Source organism: Onychomys torridus, chromosome 6, assembly GCF_903995425.1.
Source record: "Onychomys torridus chromosome 6, mOncTor1.1, whole genome shotgun sequence".
In the NCBI taxonomy this organism is placed as follows: Eukaryota; Metazoa; Chordata; class Mammalia; order Rodentia; family Cricetidae; genus Onychomys; species Onychomys torridus.
In genome coordinates this window covers 81,214,537-81,233,081 of record NC_050448.1, presented here as the reverse complement: position 1 = coordinate 81,233,081, position 18,545 = coordinate 81,214,537, and the positions used below count along the sequence as shown (strand labels likewise).

General features: G+C 37.3%; 1 protein-coding gene across 3 annotated transcripts in view; it reads right to left on the bottom strand.

Moving 5' to 3' along the window:
* Positions 1-16,774: 16,774 nt before the first annotated feature.
* Lrif1 (ligand dependent nuclear receptor interacting factor 1) overlaps positions 16,775-18,545 on the bottom strand; it is a 66,645-nt gene continuing 64,874 nt past the window's right edge. For all 3 annotated transcript variants that reach the window (XM_036191450.1, XM_036191449.1, XM_036191451.1), the window contains one exon: positions 16,775-17,906. In XM_036191450.1, coding sequence (XP_036047343.1) covers positions 17,472-17,906 — 435 coding nt within the window. In that variant the 3' untranslated portion in view covers positions 16,775-17,471. The remainder of the gene's footprint in view (positions 17,907-18,545) is intronic.

The following is an 18,545-nucleotide window of genomic DNA, read 5'->3' as shown; positions in this document are numbered from 1 at the left end:
AATTTCTTGAGTTCTTTATATATTCTGGATATCAGCCCTCTGTCAGATGAGGGGTTGGTGAAGACCTTTTCCCATTCTGTAGGCTGTTGCTTTGTCTTGTTGACCATGTCCTTTGCTCTACAAAAGCTTCTCAGTTTCAAGAGGTCCCTCCCATTGATTGATTGTTTCTCTCAGTGTCTGTGCTACTGGTGTTATATTTAGAAAGTGATCTCCAGTGCCAATGCATTCAAGACTATTTCCTATTTTCTCTTCTATCAGGTTCAGAGTAACTGGATTTATGTTGGGGTCTTTGATCCACTTGGACTTAAGTTTTGTGCACGGTGACAGATATGGATCTATTTGCAGCCTTCTACACATTGACATTGGTACATATACACAATGGAGTACTACTCAGCAGAGAAAAACAATGACATCATGAGGTTTGCAGGCAAATGTATGGATCTAGAAAAAATCATCCTGAGTGAGGTAACCGAGATTCAGAAGGACAAATATGGTCTGTACTCACTCATAGGAGGATACTAGATTTAAAACAAGATGACTAGACTGCTACACAACTCCAGGGAGGCTACCTAGAATACGGGACCCTAGGAAAGACATAGGGATCACCTAATGACAGAGAAATGGATGAGATCTACATGAACAACCTGGATGACAGTGGGAATAATCAAGGGCAAGGTTTGAGGGAAAGAAAGCTTAGGGGAACAGGAGATCCTAGCTGGATCAAAAACAGAAAGGGAGAACAAGGAATAACAGACCATGCTAAATGAAGACCACATGAGAACAGGAATAGGCAGAGTGCTGGAGAGGTCCCCTTAAATCCACAATGATACATCCTCTGTAGACTGCTGGCAATGGTCGAGAGAAAGCCTGATCTGACCTAGTCTGGTGATCAGATGGCCAAACACCCTACCAGTTGAGCTGGAACTCTCATCCAATAACTGATGGAAGTAGATGCAGAGATCCTCAGCCAGGCCCCAGGTGGAGCTCCAGGTGTCCAATTATTGAGAAAGAGGAGGGACTGTAAGAGCATGAATTTTTGAGACCAAGATTGGAAAAAGCACATGGACAAATAGCCAAACGAATGGAAGCACATGAATTATGAACCAAAGGCTGTGGATCACACTGCCAGGGGCATCTCAAACAGACCTAGCTACACAACCGTCTCCTGTATGCAGAGGATCTAGTCCAGTCCCATGCAGGTTCCACAGCTGTCAGTATGAAGTTTATGAGTTCCTTTGAGCTTGGTTCAGTTGTCTCTGTAGATTTCCCCATCAAGATCTTGACACCCTCCCTCCCTGCTTGCTCATATAATCCCTCTTCCCTATCTTCGTCTGGACTTCAGGAGCTCAGCCTGATACTTGGTTGTGGATCTCTGCATCTGCTTCCATCAGTTACTGGATGAAAGCTGTTAGGGTATTCACTAACTTAATTGCCAGGGTAGGCTAGTTCAGGCACCCACACACTATTGCTAGTAGTCTAATCTGGGGTCCTCCTTATGGATTCCTGGGAATTTCCCTAGCACCAAGTTCCTCCCTTATGACATAATGTCTCCCTCTATCAAGATATCTCATTTATTGCTCTCCCATTCCAACCCCCCAGCACAAACATCCTGTTCCCTCATGATCCCATCTTCCATCACTATCCTCTATTGACCCTTCCCCATCCTCAGTTTACTTATTTGGATCTCCTCTGTTTCCCCTTCCCAAGGTGATCCTTACTTTACTTCCCTCTTAGGTCCTCCTTGTTTCCTAACTTCTCTGGAGTTATGGGTTGTAGTCTGATTATCTTTTGCTTTACACCTAGAATCCACTTATGAGTGAGTACATACATTTGTTTTTCTGAGTCTGGGTTACCTCACTCAGGGTATTTTCTAGTTCCATCCATTTTCCTGCAAATTTCATGATATCATTTTTTTATAGCTGAGTAATACTCCACTGTGTATATGTACCACAATTTCTTTATCCACTCTTTGATTGAGGGGCATCAAGGTTGCTTCCAGGTTCTGGCTATTATGAATAATGCTGCTACAAACATAGTTGAGCAAGTGTTATGCTTGAGCATTCCTTGGGTATATTCCCAGGAGTGGTATAGCTGGGTCTTGAGGAAGATTGATTCCCAATTTTCTGAGAAACCACCATACTGAGTTCCAAAGTGCTGTACAAGTTTGCATCCCCACCAACAGTGGAGGAATGTTCTCCTTATTCCACATCCTCTCCAACATAAGCTGTCATCAGTGTTTTTGATCTTAACCATTCTGACAGGTGCAAGATGGCATCTCATAGTCATTTTGATTTACATTTACCTGATGACTAAGGATGTTGAACAATTCCTTAAATGACTTTTAGCCGTTTGGGATTCTTCTGTTGGGAATTCTCTGTTTATATCTATAGTGCATTTTTTAATTGGATTGTTTGTTATTGTGCTGTCTAGCTTCTCGAGTTCTTTACATACTTTAGAGATCAGCCCTCCGTCAAATATGGGGTTGGTGAAGATCTTTTCCTATTCTACAGGCTGTCATTTTGTCTTATTGACAGTGTCCTTTGGCTTACAAAGGCTTCTCATTTTCAGGAGGTCCCATTTGTTAATTGTTGCTTTCAGTGTTTGCACTACTGATGTTATATTTAGGAAGTGGTCTCCTGTGCCAATGCTTTCTAGGCTACTGACTACTTGTTCCTCTATTAGGTTCAGTGTAGTTGGATTTATGTTGAGGTCTTTGATCTACTTGGATTTGAGTTTCATGCATGGTGATAGATATGGATCTATTTGCAATCTTCTACATGTTGACATCCAGTTATACCAGCACCATTTGTTGAAGATGCTTTCTTTTTTCCATGGTATAGTTTTGGTATCTTTGTTAAAAATCAGGTGTTCACATGTGTATGGATTAATGTCAGGATCTTCAATTTGATTCCATTGGTCCACATGTCAGTTTTTAAGCCAATACCAAGCTGTTTTCATTACTATAGCTTTATAGTAGAGCTTGAAGTCCGGGATGGTGATGCCTCCAGAAGTTGCTTTATTGTAAAGGATTGTTTTAGCTATCTTGGGTTTTTTGTGTTTCCATATGAAGTGAGTATTATTCTTTCCAGGTCTGTAAAGAATTGTTCTGAGATTTTGATGGGATTGCATTGAATCTGCAGATTTCTTTTGGTAAGATCGCCATTTTTACTACATTTGTTCTACCTATGTATGAGCATGGGAGATCTACCTATGTATGAGCATGGGAGATCTACCTATGTATGAGCATGGGAGATCTTTCCATTTTCTGGTACCTTCTTTAATTTCTGTCTTCAAGGACTTGTCACACAGGTCTCTCACTTGCTTAGTTAGAGTTACCCCAGGGTATTTTATATTAATTGTGGCTAGTATAAGGGTGATGTTTCTCTGCTTTCATTCTTGGCCCATTTATCATTTGTGTATATGATTTTTGTGAGTTAATACTGTGTTCTGACACATTACTGAAGATGTTAAGCAGTTGTAGGAGCTCCCTGGTAGAATTTTTTGGTCACTTATGTATACTATCATATCTGCAAATAGAAAAAGTTTGGCTTCTTCCTTCCCAATTTGTAGCCCTTTGATCTCCTTTTGTTGTCTTATTTTTCTAGCTAGAACTTTGAGTGTTATATTGAATAGATATAGGAAGAGTGTACAGCCTTTCTTGTTTGTGATTTTAGTGGAATCACTCTGAGTTTCTCTCCACTTAATTTGATGCTGGCTGTCACCTTGCTGTAAATTGCCTTTATTATGCTTAGGTATGTTCCTTTTATTCCTGATCTTTCCAAGACCTTTGTCATGAAGTGGCGTTGGATTTTGTCAAAGGCTTTTTCAGCATGTAATGAGATGACTATGTTTTTTCTTTCAGTTTGTTTACATGGTGGATTACATTGACAGATTTTTGTATGTTGAACCATCCCTACATCTCTTGAATGAAGCCTACTTGATCATGACTGATGTTTTTTTTATTTGTTCTTGGATTCGGTTAGCCAGTATTTTATTGATTATTTTGCAGTCTTCATGAGGGAGATTGGGTGGACAATTTTAGGAGTATTAGTATTAGCTCTTCTTTGACATTCTGGTAGAATTCTGCACTGAAACCATCTGGGCCTATGCATTTTTTTTTTTTTTTTTTGGTTGGGAGACTTTGAATGACTGCTTCTATTTCCTTAGGAATTATAGGTCTATTTAACTTGTTTATCTGGTCTTGATTTAATTTGGGTATATGGTACTTATCCAGAAAATTGTCCATTTCTTTTAGATTTCCCATTTTGTGGAGTACAGGTTTTTGAAGTAGGACCTGTTGATTCTCTGGATTTCCTCATTGTCAGTTGTTATGTCTCCCTTTTTGTTTCTGATTTTGTTAATTCAGATAGTCTCTCTCTGCCTTTTAGTTTGGATAAGGGTTTGTCTATCTTGTTGATTTTATAAAAGAACCAAATCTTTGTCTCATCAAATCTTCATGCTTTTCTCTTTGTTTCTGTTTTTATTGATTTCAGCCCCAATTTGATTATTTCTTGGCACCTACTACTCCTGGGTGAATTTGCTCTTTTTCTTCTCGCTTGCAGGTGTGCTGTTAAGTTGCTAGTGTGAGATTTCTCCATCTTCTTTATGTAAGCATTTAGCACTATGAACTTTCCTCTTACTACTGCGTTCATAGTGTCCCATAAGTTCAGGTGTGGTGTACATTTATTTTTGTTGAATTCTAGGAAGTCTTTAATTTTTTTATTTCTTCCTTAACCCAGTGATGATTCAGGTGAGAATTGTTCAGTTTCCATGAGTTTGTAGGCTTTCTATAATTTGAGTTGTTGTTGAATTCTAACTTTAAGGCATGGTGGTCCAATGAAATACAGAAGGTTATTCCAATTTTTTTTTTTATCTGTTGAGATTTGCTTTGTGAACAAGTATGTGGTTGATTTTAGAGAAGGTTCCATGGGGTGTGGAGAAGAAAGTACATTCTCTTGTGTTTGGGTGGAATATACTGTAGATGTCTATTATGTCCATTTGAGTCTTAACATCTTTTATTTTCTTATTTCTTTGTTAAACTTCTGTTTTGCAGACCTGTCCTTTGGTGAGATTGGGGATTTGAAGTCTCCCACTATTAGTGTGTGGGGTTTCATGTGTGATTTAAGCTTTAGTAATGTTTCTTTTACATTTGTAGGTGCCCTTGTATTTGGGGTATAAATGTTCAGAATTGAGACTTCATCTTGGGGAATTTTTACTGCGATGAATATGTAATGCCCTTCTCGATCTCTTTTGGTTAGTTTGAGTTTGAAGTCTTGTTTTGTTAGCTAATAGGATAGCTACACCAGCTTGCTTCTTAAGTCCATTTGATTGAAAAGACCTTTCCCAGCCCTTCACTCTGATGTAGTGTCTGTCTTTGAAACTGAGGTGCTTCTTGTATGCAGCTGAAGCATGAATCTTAGATGGTCTTATTAATAAAATCATACCTGAGGCCAGTTATTGGGGTGAATGCTGGAAGATCAGAGAAGCAGAACAAGCTACAGCCACCTCACCTCGCCAATTCCTCAGCTGATCCTGTTTCCTCAGACTGGAAGCTTCTGAGTCCTTATCCAGATGGATCTCAGCTGAACTGCTGCTCAAAAGTCTAAAAGCTTAACCAGGCTATAGTTCCTCCTCCTCACACCTTAAATACCTTTCTGACTCTTGCCATTACTTTTCTGGGATTAAAGGCATGAGTCACCATGCTTGGCTATATCCTTGAACACACAGAGGTCCAAGTAGATCTCTGCCTCTGGAATGCTAGGATTAAAGGCGTGAGTGCCACCATTTTCTAGCCTCTGTATCTAGTGGCTGTTCTGTTGGCTGACCCCAGATAAGTTTATTAGAGTGCACAATATTTTGGGGAACACAATACCACCACATGCAGCAGAAAGATGGATTCTATTTTTGTATTCATTCTGTTAGTCTGTGTCTTTTTATAGGCAAATTGAGTCTATTGATGTTAAGGGATATTAATGACCAGTGATTGTTAATTTCTGTTATTTTTGGGTGGTAGTGTTGTGTGTTTCCCATCTTTGGAGTTCATTGGTGTGTGATTATCTACTCTCTGTGTTTTCATGGGTGCATGTAATTTCCTTGGGTTGGATTTTTCTTTCTAGTGCTCTCTGTAGGGCTGGATTTATGGATAGGTATTGTTTAAATCTGGTTTTATCATGGAATATTTTCTTTACTCCATTTATGATGATTGAGAATTTTGCTGGGTATAATAGTGTCTGCTTAATGTCTGTCCAGGGCTTTCTGGCTTTCAGAGTCTCCATTGAGAAGTCAAGTGTTATTCTGATGGGTCTGCCTTTATATGTTACTTGGCCTTTTTCCGTTGCAGCTCTTAATATTTTTCTTTATTCTGTATGTTTAGTGGTTTGATTATTATGTAGTGAAGGGACTTCTTTCTTGGGTCCAGTCTATTTGGTATTCTGTAACCTTCTTGTATCTACACAGGGATTTCCTTCTTTAGGTTGAGAAAGTTTTCTTCTATGGTTTTCTTGAATATATTTTTTGTGCCTTTGAGTTGGTATTCTCCTTCTTCTATCCCTATTATTCTTAGGTTTGGCTTTTTCATGCTGTCCTAGATTTCCTGGACATTTTGTGTTATGACATTTTTGGCTTTAGCATTTTCTTTGACTGACAAATTTCCTTTATTGTATCCTTTATGCCAGAGATTCTCCCTTCCATCTCTTATATTCTGTTGGTTATGCTTGCATCTATAGTTCCTGTTCATTTACTCAGATTTTCCATTTCTATCATTCCCTTTATTTGTGCCATCTTCATTTTTTAAATTTCATTTTCAGGTCTTGTACTGTTTCCTTCACATGTTTAATTGCTTTTTCTTGGTCTTCTTTAAGAGGTTTATTGATTGTGGTTAGAGTTTTCCTGCCTGGCCCAGAGTCAGGACAAATCTCTCTCACCCGCCAGGCCCATAGACGCTCAGACCCAACCAAGTAAACACACAGAAACTTATATTGCTTACAAACTGTATGGTGTGGCAGGCTTCTTGTTATCTACTTCTTCTATCTTAAATTAACCCTTTCTGTTAGTCTATACTTTGCCACATGGCTTGTGGCTTACCGGTGTTTTTACATGTTGCTTCTCATGGCAGCAGCTGGCAGTGTCTCCCCCAGACTTCCACTTCCCAGAATTCTCTTCTCTCTTGTCCCGCCTATACTTCCTGCCTGGCCACTGGCCAATTAGAACTTTATTTACACAAAGCGATATCCACAGCAATTGATTTCTACCTTTTTTTGGTCTTTTATTCAATTTCTTTAAGGGAAATTTTCATTTCCTCTTTGAGGCCCCTCTCATCTTCTTTGAGTCATTTTCAAGGTCATTTTCTTCTGCTTCTTCTACATTGTGATGTTCAGGTCTTGCTGATGTAGAACCGCTAGGTTCTGGTGGTGCCATATTGCTATTTATGTTGTTAAATGTATTCTTGCATTGGTATCTACCCATCTCTTCCTCTAATTAGTGCAAATGATGTCTGTGTCTCAGGGAGCCATTCTTGGTGTAATTGGAGCTGGCAAAATCTGTGTCTCAGGAAGCAGCTCCTGTCTTGGAGGATGGGTGAGTTTGGGGAGTAAATTGGGGCTTGTAGGTTACAGGGTCCAGAGGGGAATGGTGGTAGTTGGGCCTTCCTCTAGGAGTCCCACGTGCTGTCCTGCAACTGGTTGTGCTCCTGGGCCTAAGACCTAGAGGCTGGGGTGATCTACTAGGAGAACAAAGTCTCACTTCTTGGTCTAATTGGAGCTGGTTGAGTCTGTATCTCAGGGAGCTTGGTTGAGTCTGTGTCTCAGGGAGCAGTTGCTGTCTCAGAGGATGGGTGGGTTTGGGGGATGGATTGGGGGTTGTAGGTTATAGGGTCTGGTGGGTGATGGTGGTAGTCGAGCCTGCCTACAGGGGTCCTGCTTGCTGTCCTGTAAGTGGTTGTGCTTTGTAATCATTCTTTGACCATTGATTTAAACTGCAGTGTGGCTAGGACCAAAGAGGCAGCCCTGCCACTTGAGTTTTTCAACATGGCAGAAAACTCATCTACCTCTAGCTCTGGTAGCCATGCTCATTGTCAAATCTGGGGAGCAGTGTGTCTATTCATCCATCAAGCAGTGTGTAGGCTAGAAACCTTTTTTTTTTTTGTCTGTACTAGAAAAAGCTAAATCTACCACACAGTGTGCTGTGTGGCTTGGAGATGCCTCTGTGTACCAAGGCTGGAATCTACCATGCTGTGCTCAAGCTTGAATACAGCAGCATCTTTGTACAGCAGCATCTCTGTACTGTGGCCCCCACAAGACATACAAACTAGGAAGCTGCTCTTAGCTCCATTTTAGTAAGTTCTCTCAGGTTTTTGGTGGAAATTCTTGCCATCATGTTGGGCACCATATATAGATGGAATTTTTCCTGTGCAGAGGCTTATATTAATTACAAACTCTGTGGTCTATGGCTCAGGCTTCTTGATAGTTAGCTAGCTCTTGCATCTTAACCCATTCCTATTAATCTATGTGTTGCCAATGGCTGTGGCATTACTGGTCTGCTAGCATCTTATTGCTCTTTAGGCGGCAGGCTGGTGTCTTTTCCCACTCCCTTTCTTCTCTCACTATATCTCTGATTTTCTCATGTTGTTCCTTCATGCCCTGCCATAGGCCAATGCAACTTTATTTATTAGCCAATCGGAGCAACACAAACTCACAGCATACAGAAACACATCCCACAGCAAAAGAGCTTCCTGAATAGAACACCAATACTGTAGATACTAAGATCCACAATTAATAAATGGGATCTCATGAAACTGAAAAGCTTCTGTAAGGCAAAGGACACTGTCATTCTGACAAAGAGGCAATCCATTTGGGAAAAGACTATAAAACTCCATATCTGAGAGGGTTCTAATATCCCAAATATATAAAGAACTTATAAAACTAGATATTAAAATATCAAATAGTCAAATCAAAAATGGGTACAGATCTAAATATAGAATTCTCAATAGAGGAACTTATATGGCTGAGAAACACTTAAATGTTCAATATCCTTAGCTATCAGGGTAATACAAATTTAAACTACTTTGAAATGCCAACTTAATCTTATCAGAATGCCTAAGATCAACAACACAGCTCATGCTGTCAAGGAATTAGAGAAAGGGGAACACTCCTTCATTGTTGGTGGGAATGCAAACTTGTTCAGCCACTATGGAAATAAAATTGGCAGTTCCCGAGATCACTGGGAATCAGTCTACCTCAAGACCCATCTATGCCATTCTTGGATATATACCCAAAGGTCACTACATCTAATCACAAGGACACTTGCTTAATTATGTTCATTTTTGCTATATTCATAATAGCCAGAAACTGGAAACCATATAGATGTCCCTTAACTGATAAATAGATAAAGAAACTGTACATTTACACAATAGCATATCATTCAGAATTTTAAAAAATGACATCATGAAATTCACAGGCAAATGGATGGAACTAGAAAAAAAAAATCATCCTAAGTGAGGTCACCCAGATCCAGAAAGGCAAACATGGTATATACTACCTTATAAGTGGATATTACTATTGAGTAAATGATAATCAATTTACAATCCACAGACTAAGAGTGGCTGAGGACATGAGTGAGAGGGATAGGGAGGAAGAATGTGGGGAGAACTGGAATTGGGGGGCACCTGGGAAATAGTATGGAAACCTAGTGCAGTGGAAATGGCCTGGAATCTCTGAGGGTGACCCTAGTGAAGACTCCTAGTAATGGAGGATATATTCTGAACTGATCATCTTTTTTAGCCAGGCAAGGCTTCCAGTGGAGAGACTGGGTTATATTTAGTTGAGGTTTTGGTCATGGAGGTCCTGTGGAGATCTCTATACAACTCAGGCTTATGAAAAGACAGAAGGTTGCCTTCTGAAAATTGGCAGCTAGTCCCAATTACCAAGGATATCCTCTACTCAGTTCAATGACCATCAAAAGACCTAGCTGGTGCAGGCTTGGGAGCCTTCACCCCATATTTTAGGCTCTTTGGTGCAAGAAGGTACTTTGTAGGCTATGAAAAGAAAACCTGGACAACAACCCAGCCACAAAACCCTCCACCTACAATGACTCTGTCCTGCCTGCAAGATGTGCAGAGGCAATGGTGGTGTCGAACATGTGCAAGTGGCCAACCAATGTTTGGTTTAACTTGAGGCCCACCCCACCAGAGGGAGTCCATGCCCTACACAGCTTTGATTCCCGACAGTGAGTGACTAGATAGCACAGAGACCTAAGGTAGAACCAAACATGATTGGCAAAAGAGAACAAATGAACAAATCAATGGAATGATTCCTAGTGATATTTTCCTATATTCATAGACTAGTATCTTGTCCAGTCATCATCAGAGAGGCTTCCTCTGGCAGCAGATAGGAGGGGATGCAGAGACCCAAAGCTAGACATTATGTGATGAGAGTCTAAACTGGAGGTCTCCATTGGGTCCCTTCCCGTGAAGATTTGGGAAGCCTGCAGAAGAGGTGAAGGAAAGAATGTAGGAATTAGAGGGGATGGAGGATACCAGGAGAGCATGGCCCACTGAATCACCTCACATAGACTGAATAGCAAGTACAGGGCCTGACTGGGTCTGCAACAAGTCCTCCTTATGTCTGTTAGCTTTGTGTTTTTGTGAGACTCCTAATAGTGGGGGTGGGTGTATGTTTGACTCTTTTGCCTGCTCCTGAGACTCTTCCTATTGGGTTGCTTTATCTAATCTTGATATGAGAACTTTTGCTTTATCTTATTCTTCCTTACTTTGTCCTGTCTGTCTGGCATCTCTTGAAGACCTTCTCTTTTCTGAAGAGGAAACAGAAGGGGAGTAGCTCTGTGGGATAAGGGAGGTATGGGGGAGGCTAAGATGAGTGGAGGGAGGGGAGACTGTGGTTGGGATATACTGTATGAGAGAAGAATATTTTCAATAGAAAAGTTCATAAAATAAAATTAAATTAAAAACTATCAAACTTAAAATCAATAGCAAACACATCTCTACTAAGTATACAAACTCATGGAAATTAAGTATCCCATTTCTGAATGATGAACAGATCAAAGAAATGAAAAATAGATGGAACTAAATGAAAACAAACCCACAATACAACAATATCCTTAGAACACATTAAAAGTATTCCTATTAGGTATTTTTATAGCCCTAAGTGCCTACATTAAAAAAATCAGAAAGAGTATAAACAAATAACCTTATGATAAAACTCAAGTTATTGGAAGAACAATTAACAAACCAAACCCAAATCCAATGGACAGAAAGAAATGAACGTCTGAGCAGAAATCAATGAAATGAAAACAATACAAAGAATCAATACATCTCAGAGCTGGTTCTTGGAAAAAATGAACAAGATCAACAGACTGTTGGCCTAACTAACAAAATGGAAAGAAAGAGATGGTCAAAATTAACACAATCAGGAATGAAGAAGGAAACAATACAAAATACAAAAGAAACCCAGAATCTTATCAGGAAATACTTAAAGGACCCATACTCCATTAAGTTGAAAAATCTAACATAAATGGATGAATATCTTGATTAATTCAAATTATCAAAGTTAAAACAAGAAAACTTAAGACCCATAAAACATAAGGAAAATGAAATAGTAATAAAAAAGCCAACAACTAAAAAGCCCAGGGCTACATGGATTTACAGCAGAATTCTACCAGACTTTCAAAGAAAATACAATCAATACTACTTAAAATTTTACAGAAAAAAATTAAAAGAAAAAAGGAAGAAACAAAGAAAGGAAGGAAGGAAAGAAAAAGAGTTCTTCCAATTTCCTTCTACTAAGCCAATATTACTCTAATAACCAAACCAGGTAAAGACACAGCAACAACAAAGACAAAATTACAGATGACTGCTCCTGATGAAAATAGATGTACAATTCTTGAATACCTGCAAACCAAATACAAGCACTCATTGAGAAGTTCACCCACCATAATCAAGTTGGCTTTACCCCAAAGACATGGGGATAAAAATGGTTCAATATGTGTAAGCTAATAAATGAAAAAAAAAATATAAATGAATTTAAAGAAAAAAAATCATGATTATCTCATTAGATGCAGAAAAAACCTTTGACAAAACCCAACATGCTTGCATGATAAAAGTCCTAAAGAAGGTAGTACTTGGAACATAATAGCATAATAAAGACTACATATGACAAACCTATGTTCAGTATTATCCTAAAAGAGGAAAAACAAAACTCAAAGCAATCCCATAAAATCAGGGACAAGGCAGGAATGTGTGAGAGCCCACAGTGAGTGACTCCAGCTTGTGGCTTGATGTCATCTTGACTCAAGGTCAGAGAGTTCAATCTTATCTTTACCCCTTAAGGCTGGATAACAGGATGTTTGGCCAAAGGCATGGTTACCAGATGTCTTGAGAATTTAGGAGGTGTTTATGTTTGTTCCTTGAACCATGGTGTCCTTGAGAAGGGGAGGTCTTTTGCCCCCCCCCTTGCTTTGGTTATAAAAAGGCTGTGAGAAATAAACTCAGGGCTAGTGTGGTATTGACTTGGCCTTCTCAAAGCTATCATATCTCTCTCTCTCTCTCTCTCTCTCTCTCTCTCTCTCTCTCTCTCTCTCTCTTTACATTTATGTCTCTATTTTTCCTATTATTTCTCAATTCTCAATCCCCTATTCAGGACTGTTTGACAGGTTGTGTGGGACCTGGCAGGAACGTCCACCATTCCTAACCCCTTTTAAACATGAAACAAATTTGTCTGAGTGAGGGTAGAAGATCTGCTGAGCCGCTTGCTGAATCAATAGGAAATTTAGAATGAAGAGGTGAAGGTAGTTATGACTATTAAACCAGTTTCAAAATGAAGATTGTAATTAAAATTTAAAAAAAAATTGTATGAGTATTGTGCCAGTATGTATGTGTACCATACGCATGGCTGGTGTGCAAGGTCAGAAGAGAGTGTTAGATTACCCAGGGACTGGAGTTACAGATGGTTGTGAGCTGCCATTTAAGTGCTGGGAATTAAGTCCAGGTCCTCTGGGAGAATAGCCACTGCCTTTAAATGCTCAGCAATCACCCCAAATGCATATTTATTATAGCTCCATTGACTAAATCAAGGAAGGAACCAACCAAGTTGTCCAACAAATAATGAGTGGGTAGTGAAAACCTGGTGCATATGTAAAATTGTAAATTATTCAGCTCTAAAGAACAATGAAATCACAAAATTTGAAGGAAAATGGATGGATTTAGAATGTATATTAAGCAAGGTCACTTACCTCAGAAGGAAAAAAAAAGACACATTCTATTTCATATGCGGATCCTAGTCTATTACACACACACACACACACACACACACACACACACACACACACTATAGTAGTATAACAGCAAAGAAAACAAGACAGGGTAATAAAAAAGACAAAATGCTTACTGATGAGTTCACACACATAGTTCAGTTTAAGTTCTCAGAATAATCTTTCAAGGTACAATATGTTCTCAATGTAAAGTAAGTCATTAAATGGGTAGTGTCCCCATGTGATCCCTTGAGGGACTGTTACTGTAAAGTAACAGCCTAAATTTCAAATTATGTTTTTCATTGAATATTCTTCTAATATATATTTCCTCATAAGTACTTTTAAACTTAGTGTATTTTATTCTTTAGAGTTTTAGCTATTCAAATCATAGAGCATAAGATAGCTGAAAATGTTTAAAATATAATTTTGATAACTCCAAGCATATTTGGGAATACTGATTTATTGTCCCCAAATTTCAAAAAGTAGAAGGCAGAAATCTAAGAACACTGAGAAATTTGGCTTTTCACTGGATCTTGTAATTAAAAATTACATCACTGTTGATGTATAAACATACTTTTTAGAAAATCAAAAATTTTAAAAAATTAAATTTTTTTAAAAATCAAAAAATTTGAATAATGTGTCAAATATCACTGACAGGTTAAGAAAAAGATGAAAAGACTAACTGGCCATTACATTGAACAGTATGACCATTACTGAAGATGTACAAGAGTAACTTTAGACTGCTTTTGTGATAATGATTAAATTTTCCTATGAATTCAACTGAGAGTTGGTGTTTGAGACCAGAAACATACACTGTGAATACTGTTCTTATTGTTGTTGGTGTAGGTGTGTATACATGTGGTATGGAGACCAGAAAATAACCTTGGTGTAGTCCTCAGAAAATACTTTCATTCCTTTGAGACTGGATGTCTCATTGGCTCAGAAATACTTCTGATTCTGCCTCCCTAGCACAAGGATTACAAGTATGTGTCACTATGCACAACACTTTTCACTTGGGTTCTGATTTTCACTCAGTATCTTTTTAATAAAGGATTCAAGACACCCTTTAAATATTATAGAATATATCAAAAGAAATACACACTTGATAAATATAGTAAACAGCAAACTCTTCACAAGAAATAGGTAGACACATAAGTAGGAAAATAAATATAGATTAAAATAGAGGTAAGAAAATGAAATTGATGATGAAAAGTATGTCTATCATGATTTTTATTGCACTTATTTATTTAACAAACACTGTTAGGATGCTAAAACTGTGTTAAGACTGTTGTATAGTAGTTTTCTCAATATGAACCTATAACTCTAAGGGAAAAAAAAAAACACTTTAGGACTGGGATGTTTTAATGGGAAGTGAAATGTTCCATACTGTAGGGAAGCTCATTAAGTCTGGGACATGAACTCAAAATAAATTCAGGAAGTCCCTGAAAATGACCAGACTCACTAGGCTCTTCTCCAGCATGACTAAGTTGTAAGAACTGCTGACACTCTGAGACAAGTGAGCTTCCCAGATTACCAGACAAGATGAGCTACCTGAAAGAAGCAAAGACCAACTAATTAGCCTAGAAGCAGCAAAGACAAGCCCAGATGCCTAGAATAGGCTCAGATTACCTGAGCTACCTGGAAAGGATATTCAAAAACCTGTTGGACTGTCTGCCTTCAAGTTGTGTAGTGTACTCCAGGTTTCCAGTTTTCATGAGCTATTGTCAATGATGAGGTGGGGTTGGGTGATATTGCTTTGAGTCATTTCTGTTCCTCTAAATAACCTTCCCCATATATTTTTGTTAATAAGCACAATAAAATTCATTGGTTCACAATGTTGGACTGTAGTGGTATGTACACTTTGATCTGCCATCAATCAATTGCCTATCAAGTGTGAGCAGATATTTGAACTTGAATTAGGTCACCAAGAAAACGAGTAGGTAGAAGCAGAGAAACAGAGACTGAGGCCTGGGGCACATAAAACATTAGATTAGGAAGATAAGGAATCAGCAAGGAGACAGATTCAGTCATGATTCACTGAGGTAGAAGTATCTTCTATAAGTGAAATATGTATCAAATATTAATAAGACCTTTAGCAATTCATGTTACACATATGTTCATAGGAAAGCTTATATACATTCATAGCAGCATTTTCAGTATCCCATATTGGAAACAATCCAAATGCATCTATCAGATGGATAAACAAAACCTAGTCAGTCCATTTTTAGATGAGTTCTATAATCAATCATGTTAAAAATGTTGGAATGTCTACATTAAGACTTTCTTACTCCCTAAATAATTTAATACAAACTACATTGTTATGTAGCTTATTTTATCTAGAAATATTTAAGATATAGAAGTGTGGTGAGATCATATGTAAAGGTTATTCCATTTCATGTCCAAGACTTAGACAAATGTGGATTTTGATATCCTTGGGGTATTTGGGAACAAATCTTCCAGATACTAAGATTCCATACAATGGAATATTGCTAGGCAATAAAGGCAAAGTACTAATATATGTTATGCTATGACTAAACCTTGTATATATTTGGCCAAGTGATAATTACAAAAGAAAATACACTGTATGATTCCTTGTACATGAAATGCTCACAAATGGCAATTTCTATTGAAGCAGGATGTTGCATAGGTGAAGATAAAAGAATGGGATGACAGCTAATAGCTACAGAATTTATATGGGGGGGGTTAGTGTTCTGAAATTATTAATGCTGTCACCCTACTGAGTATAACTTAAAAGGGTAAGTTTTATGGTATGCAAATTATACTTAAATAAAACTATTTCTAAAAAAAGCAGCAGAATCTAATTGATTATTGTTTTAATATTTCTGTCTATGGTTTCTTCTTGTTGTCCTTACAGTTTGGGATCTTATTTCCAGAGGTTTGATTTTTTAACTAGCTAATCTTGATTTTTTATTCTCTATCCATTCATTATATTTTCTAACTTTCCCAAATCAAAGATTAACCAGAAAAAAAAAATGGATGCTTCTAGAACAAAACTATTGTTTGAGACATTTAACATGTGACTAAGTTCCAGAACTACCTTTCAGATAATCTATGCATAATATATACCAAAAAGTGAAGAAGCTGCTATTAAAGTAGCATAAAATTTAATAATGTAGTGTTTTGTGTATATGTATAAAAGTGACTGTATAGCATATGTATATAGGTACTGGAGGTCAGAAGGTGGCATTGGGTCCTCTGGAGCTCTAGTTACAGATATTTATGAACCACCTGATGTGAGGGCTGGGAACTGTATTTGGGTTCTATGGAAAACAGCAAGTGCTCTCAACTGCTGAACCATCTCTCCAGCTTCTTAAAACATAATTTGTAAGCCCAAAATAAAATATATCATGAAAGAGCCTAAATTTCAAACTTATTTTTGGAATACATAATATTGTAAGAAATCAAAAAACATATACCCTTCACGCTGAAGAATATTTGAGTAAATAAATTATAATAATTTTCTTGATGGAATAAAAATAACAACAACAGCGAGTAGGTTGTATCATTTTTATAGTTAAGATCAAGACAGAACACATAGAAACTCAATGGTAAAGGTAAGTTTACAGCTGACTTCCTATCTTGGATTATAGGATTTTAGGATACAATAAAACCTGAGGACGTTAGTTGAAGATATAACATTAATAGACACCTTGTACAAAATATTCAAATTTGGAGAATTTCATTTCACAGAAAAATATCAAAATTCTCTTCCAAAACAAGTATGTCAAAATACTTCATGTAGATTATGGACAAGTCATAGGACTCAATCTTTTCTTTACCTCTTTCAGAGTGCCTTTATAAGTAACAACAATCCTTTATAACCCAGTTGCCTTTTCAGTTTTCAGTTGCCCATGATAAACTTCTGTCCAAAATATTGATGAAAAACTCCAGAAAGAAGTTCCTAACTTTTAAATGTATGCCATTTTGAGTAGCATGACAAAAACTTCAGTGTCCTGTTCAAAATATCAACAATCCTCTTCATTAAGTGTTTCCACACTGTATATACTACTTGCTTGTCATTCATCTAAATAGACGTTTAGTTATCAGAATAAACGCCATGATTTCATAGCAGTTGTATACAGAATTTGGTATCATCTCCAGTTTCAGGCATCCACTGGCAGTCTTGACTATATCCACAGCAAGTAAGAGGGAACTACTGTAGTAATACAAGTCTTTAAATCCTAGACATTTTACTTTTTTTGGTGCATCTTACGCATTTCTTCAAGAGCTGCTTCTTTCTCTTGTAAAATCTGCTTAAGTCTTCTTATTTTCTCATCTCTGATGGTTTCTTCTAATTCTGGTGGTGTCACTAGAAAAATATCTTCAGTATAGTTTTTATTAAAATAATTACTTGGTTCAAAAGATGTACTTGAACTTAATGTGCCTTTTTCCTGTTTGTCAGGGGAGCAGTGTTCTTCTACTTCAGTTATCTTGTCTTCCTTGGTTGTGCTATGGCTTGTGACAATGTTTTGTTGTGGTATGTCTGATGCTGGTAAAATACTAAGCAGTTGGGAACTGTTAACATCCATTCCATTCATGACCGTGTTACTAGCTCTCTTAATTTTTCTCCTTTTTGTGTAATCCATCTTCTTAACAGTTTTTGCTTTTCTTTTCTTAGGAAAACTCTGTTGCAATGTTAAATAAGACAAAAAATAATGTTATTACTATGCCTCATGCTCTCAAATCAAATATCAAACAAATAGCAATTAAATTTGATTCTATAAATTTTACTGGGGATATAGCTATAGTAAAAATTGGATGCTACTAAGTGGCACCAAAATAAAAAGTCACAATCACAGTCCTAGAAAACAAGCTAGTTTATTTACATAGTCTTGTTTAAATTGGGTATTAGAAGTCATCCTGACCTATCACTAAAATAAAATAGTATCTGAGATAAACAATTGATTTCATTTTTCATTCATTTGCAAAGTAGGCACATGTAGAAACTTCTTAAAAAGGTTTTTCTGAAAAGGTTGAAGTTCACGATACTAGATTATAATGTACGTAAGGCATTACTGAATATATATGCTGCTTATAAATGTATTAAGTGCTAATACTTCAATGAAGATCAGCATGCTCACATTTTCTTTTGTATTTATTTCCTTTAGGTAATTCTTAAAAACAGGATAACTAGTTGAAATGCTTTTGACTATTTTGTTACATTACAAAAGGAAAAAAACAAGGTGACTAAAAATACTTAGAACTCAAATTAGGGATATATTTTTATCTGTGTGTAAAATTCCTTTTGTCATTGTTTTGTATGA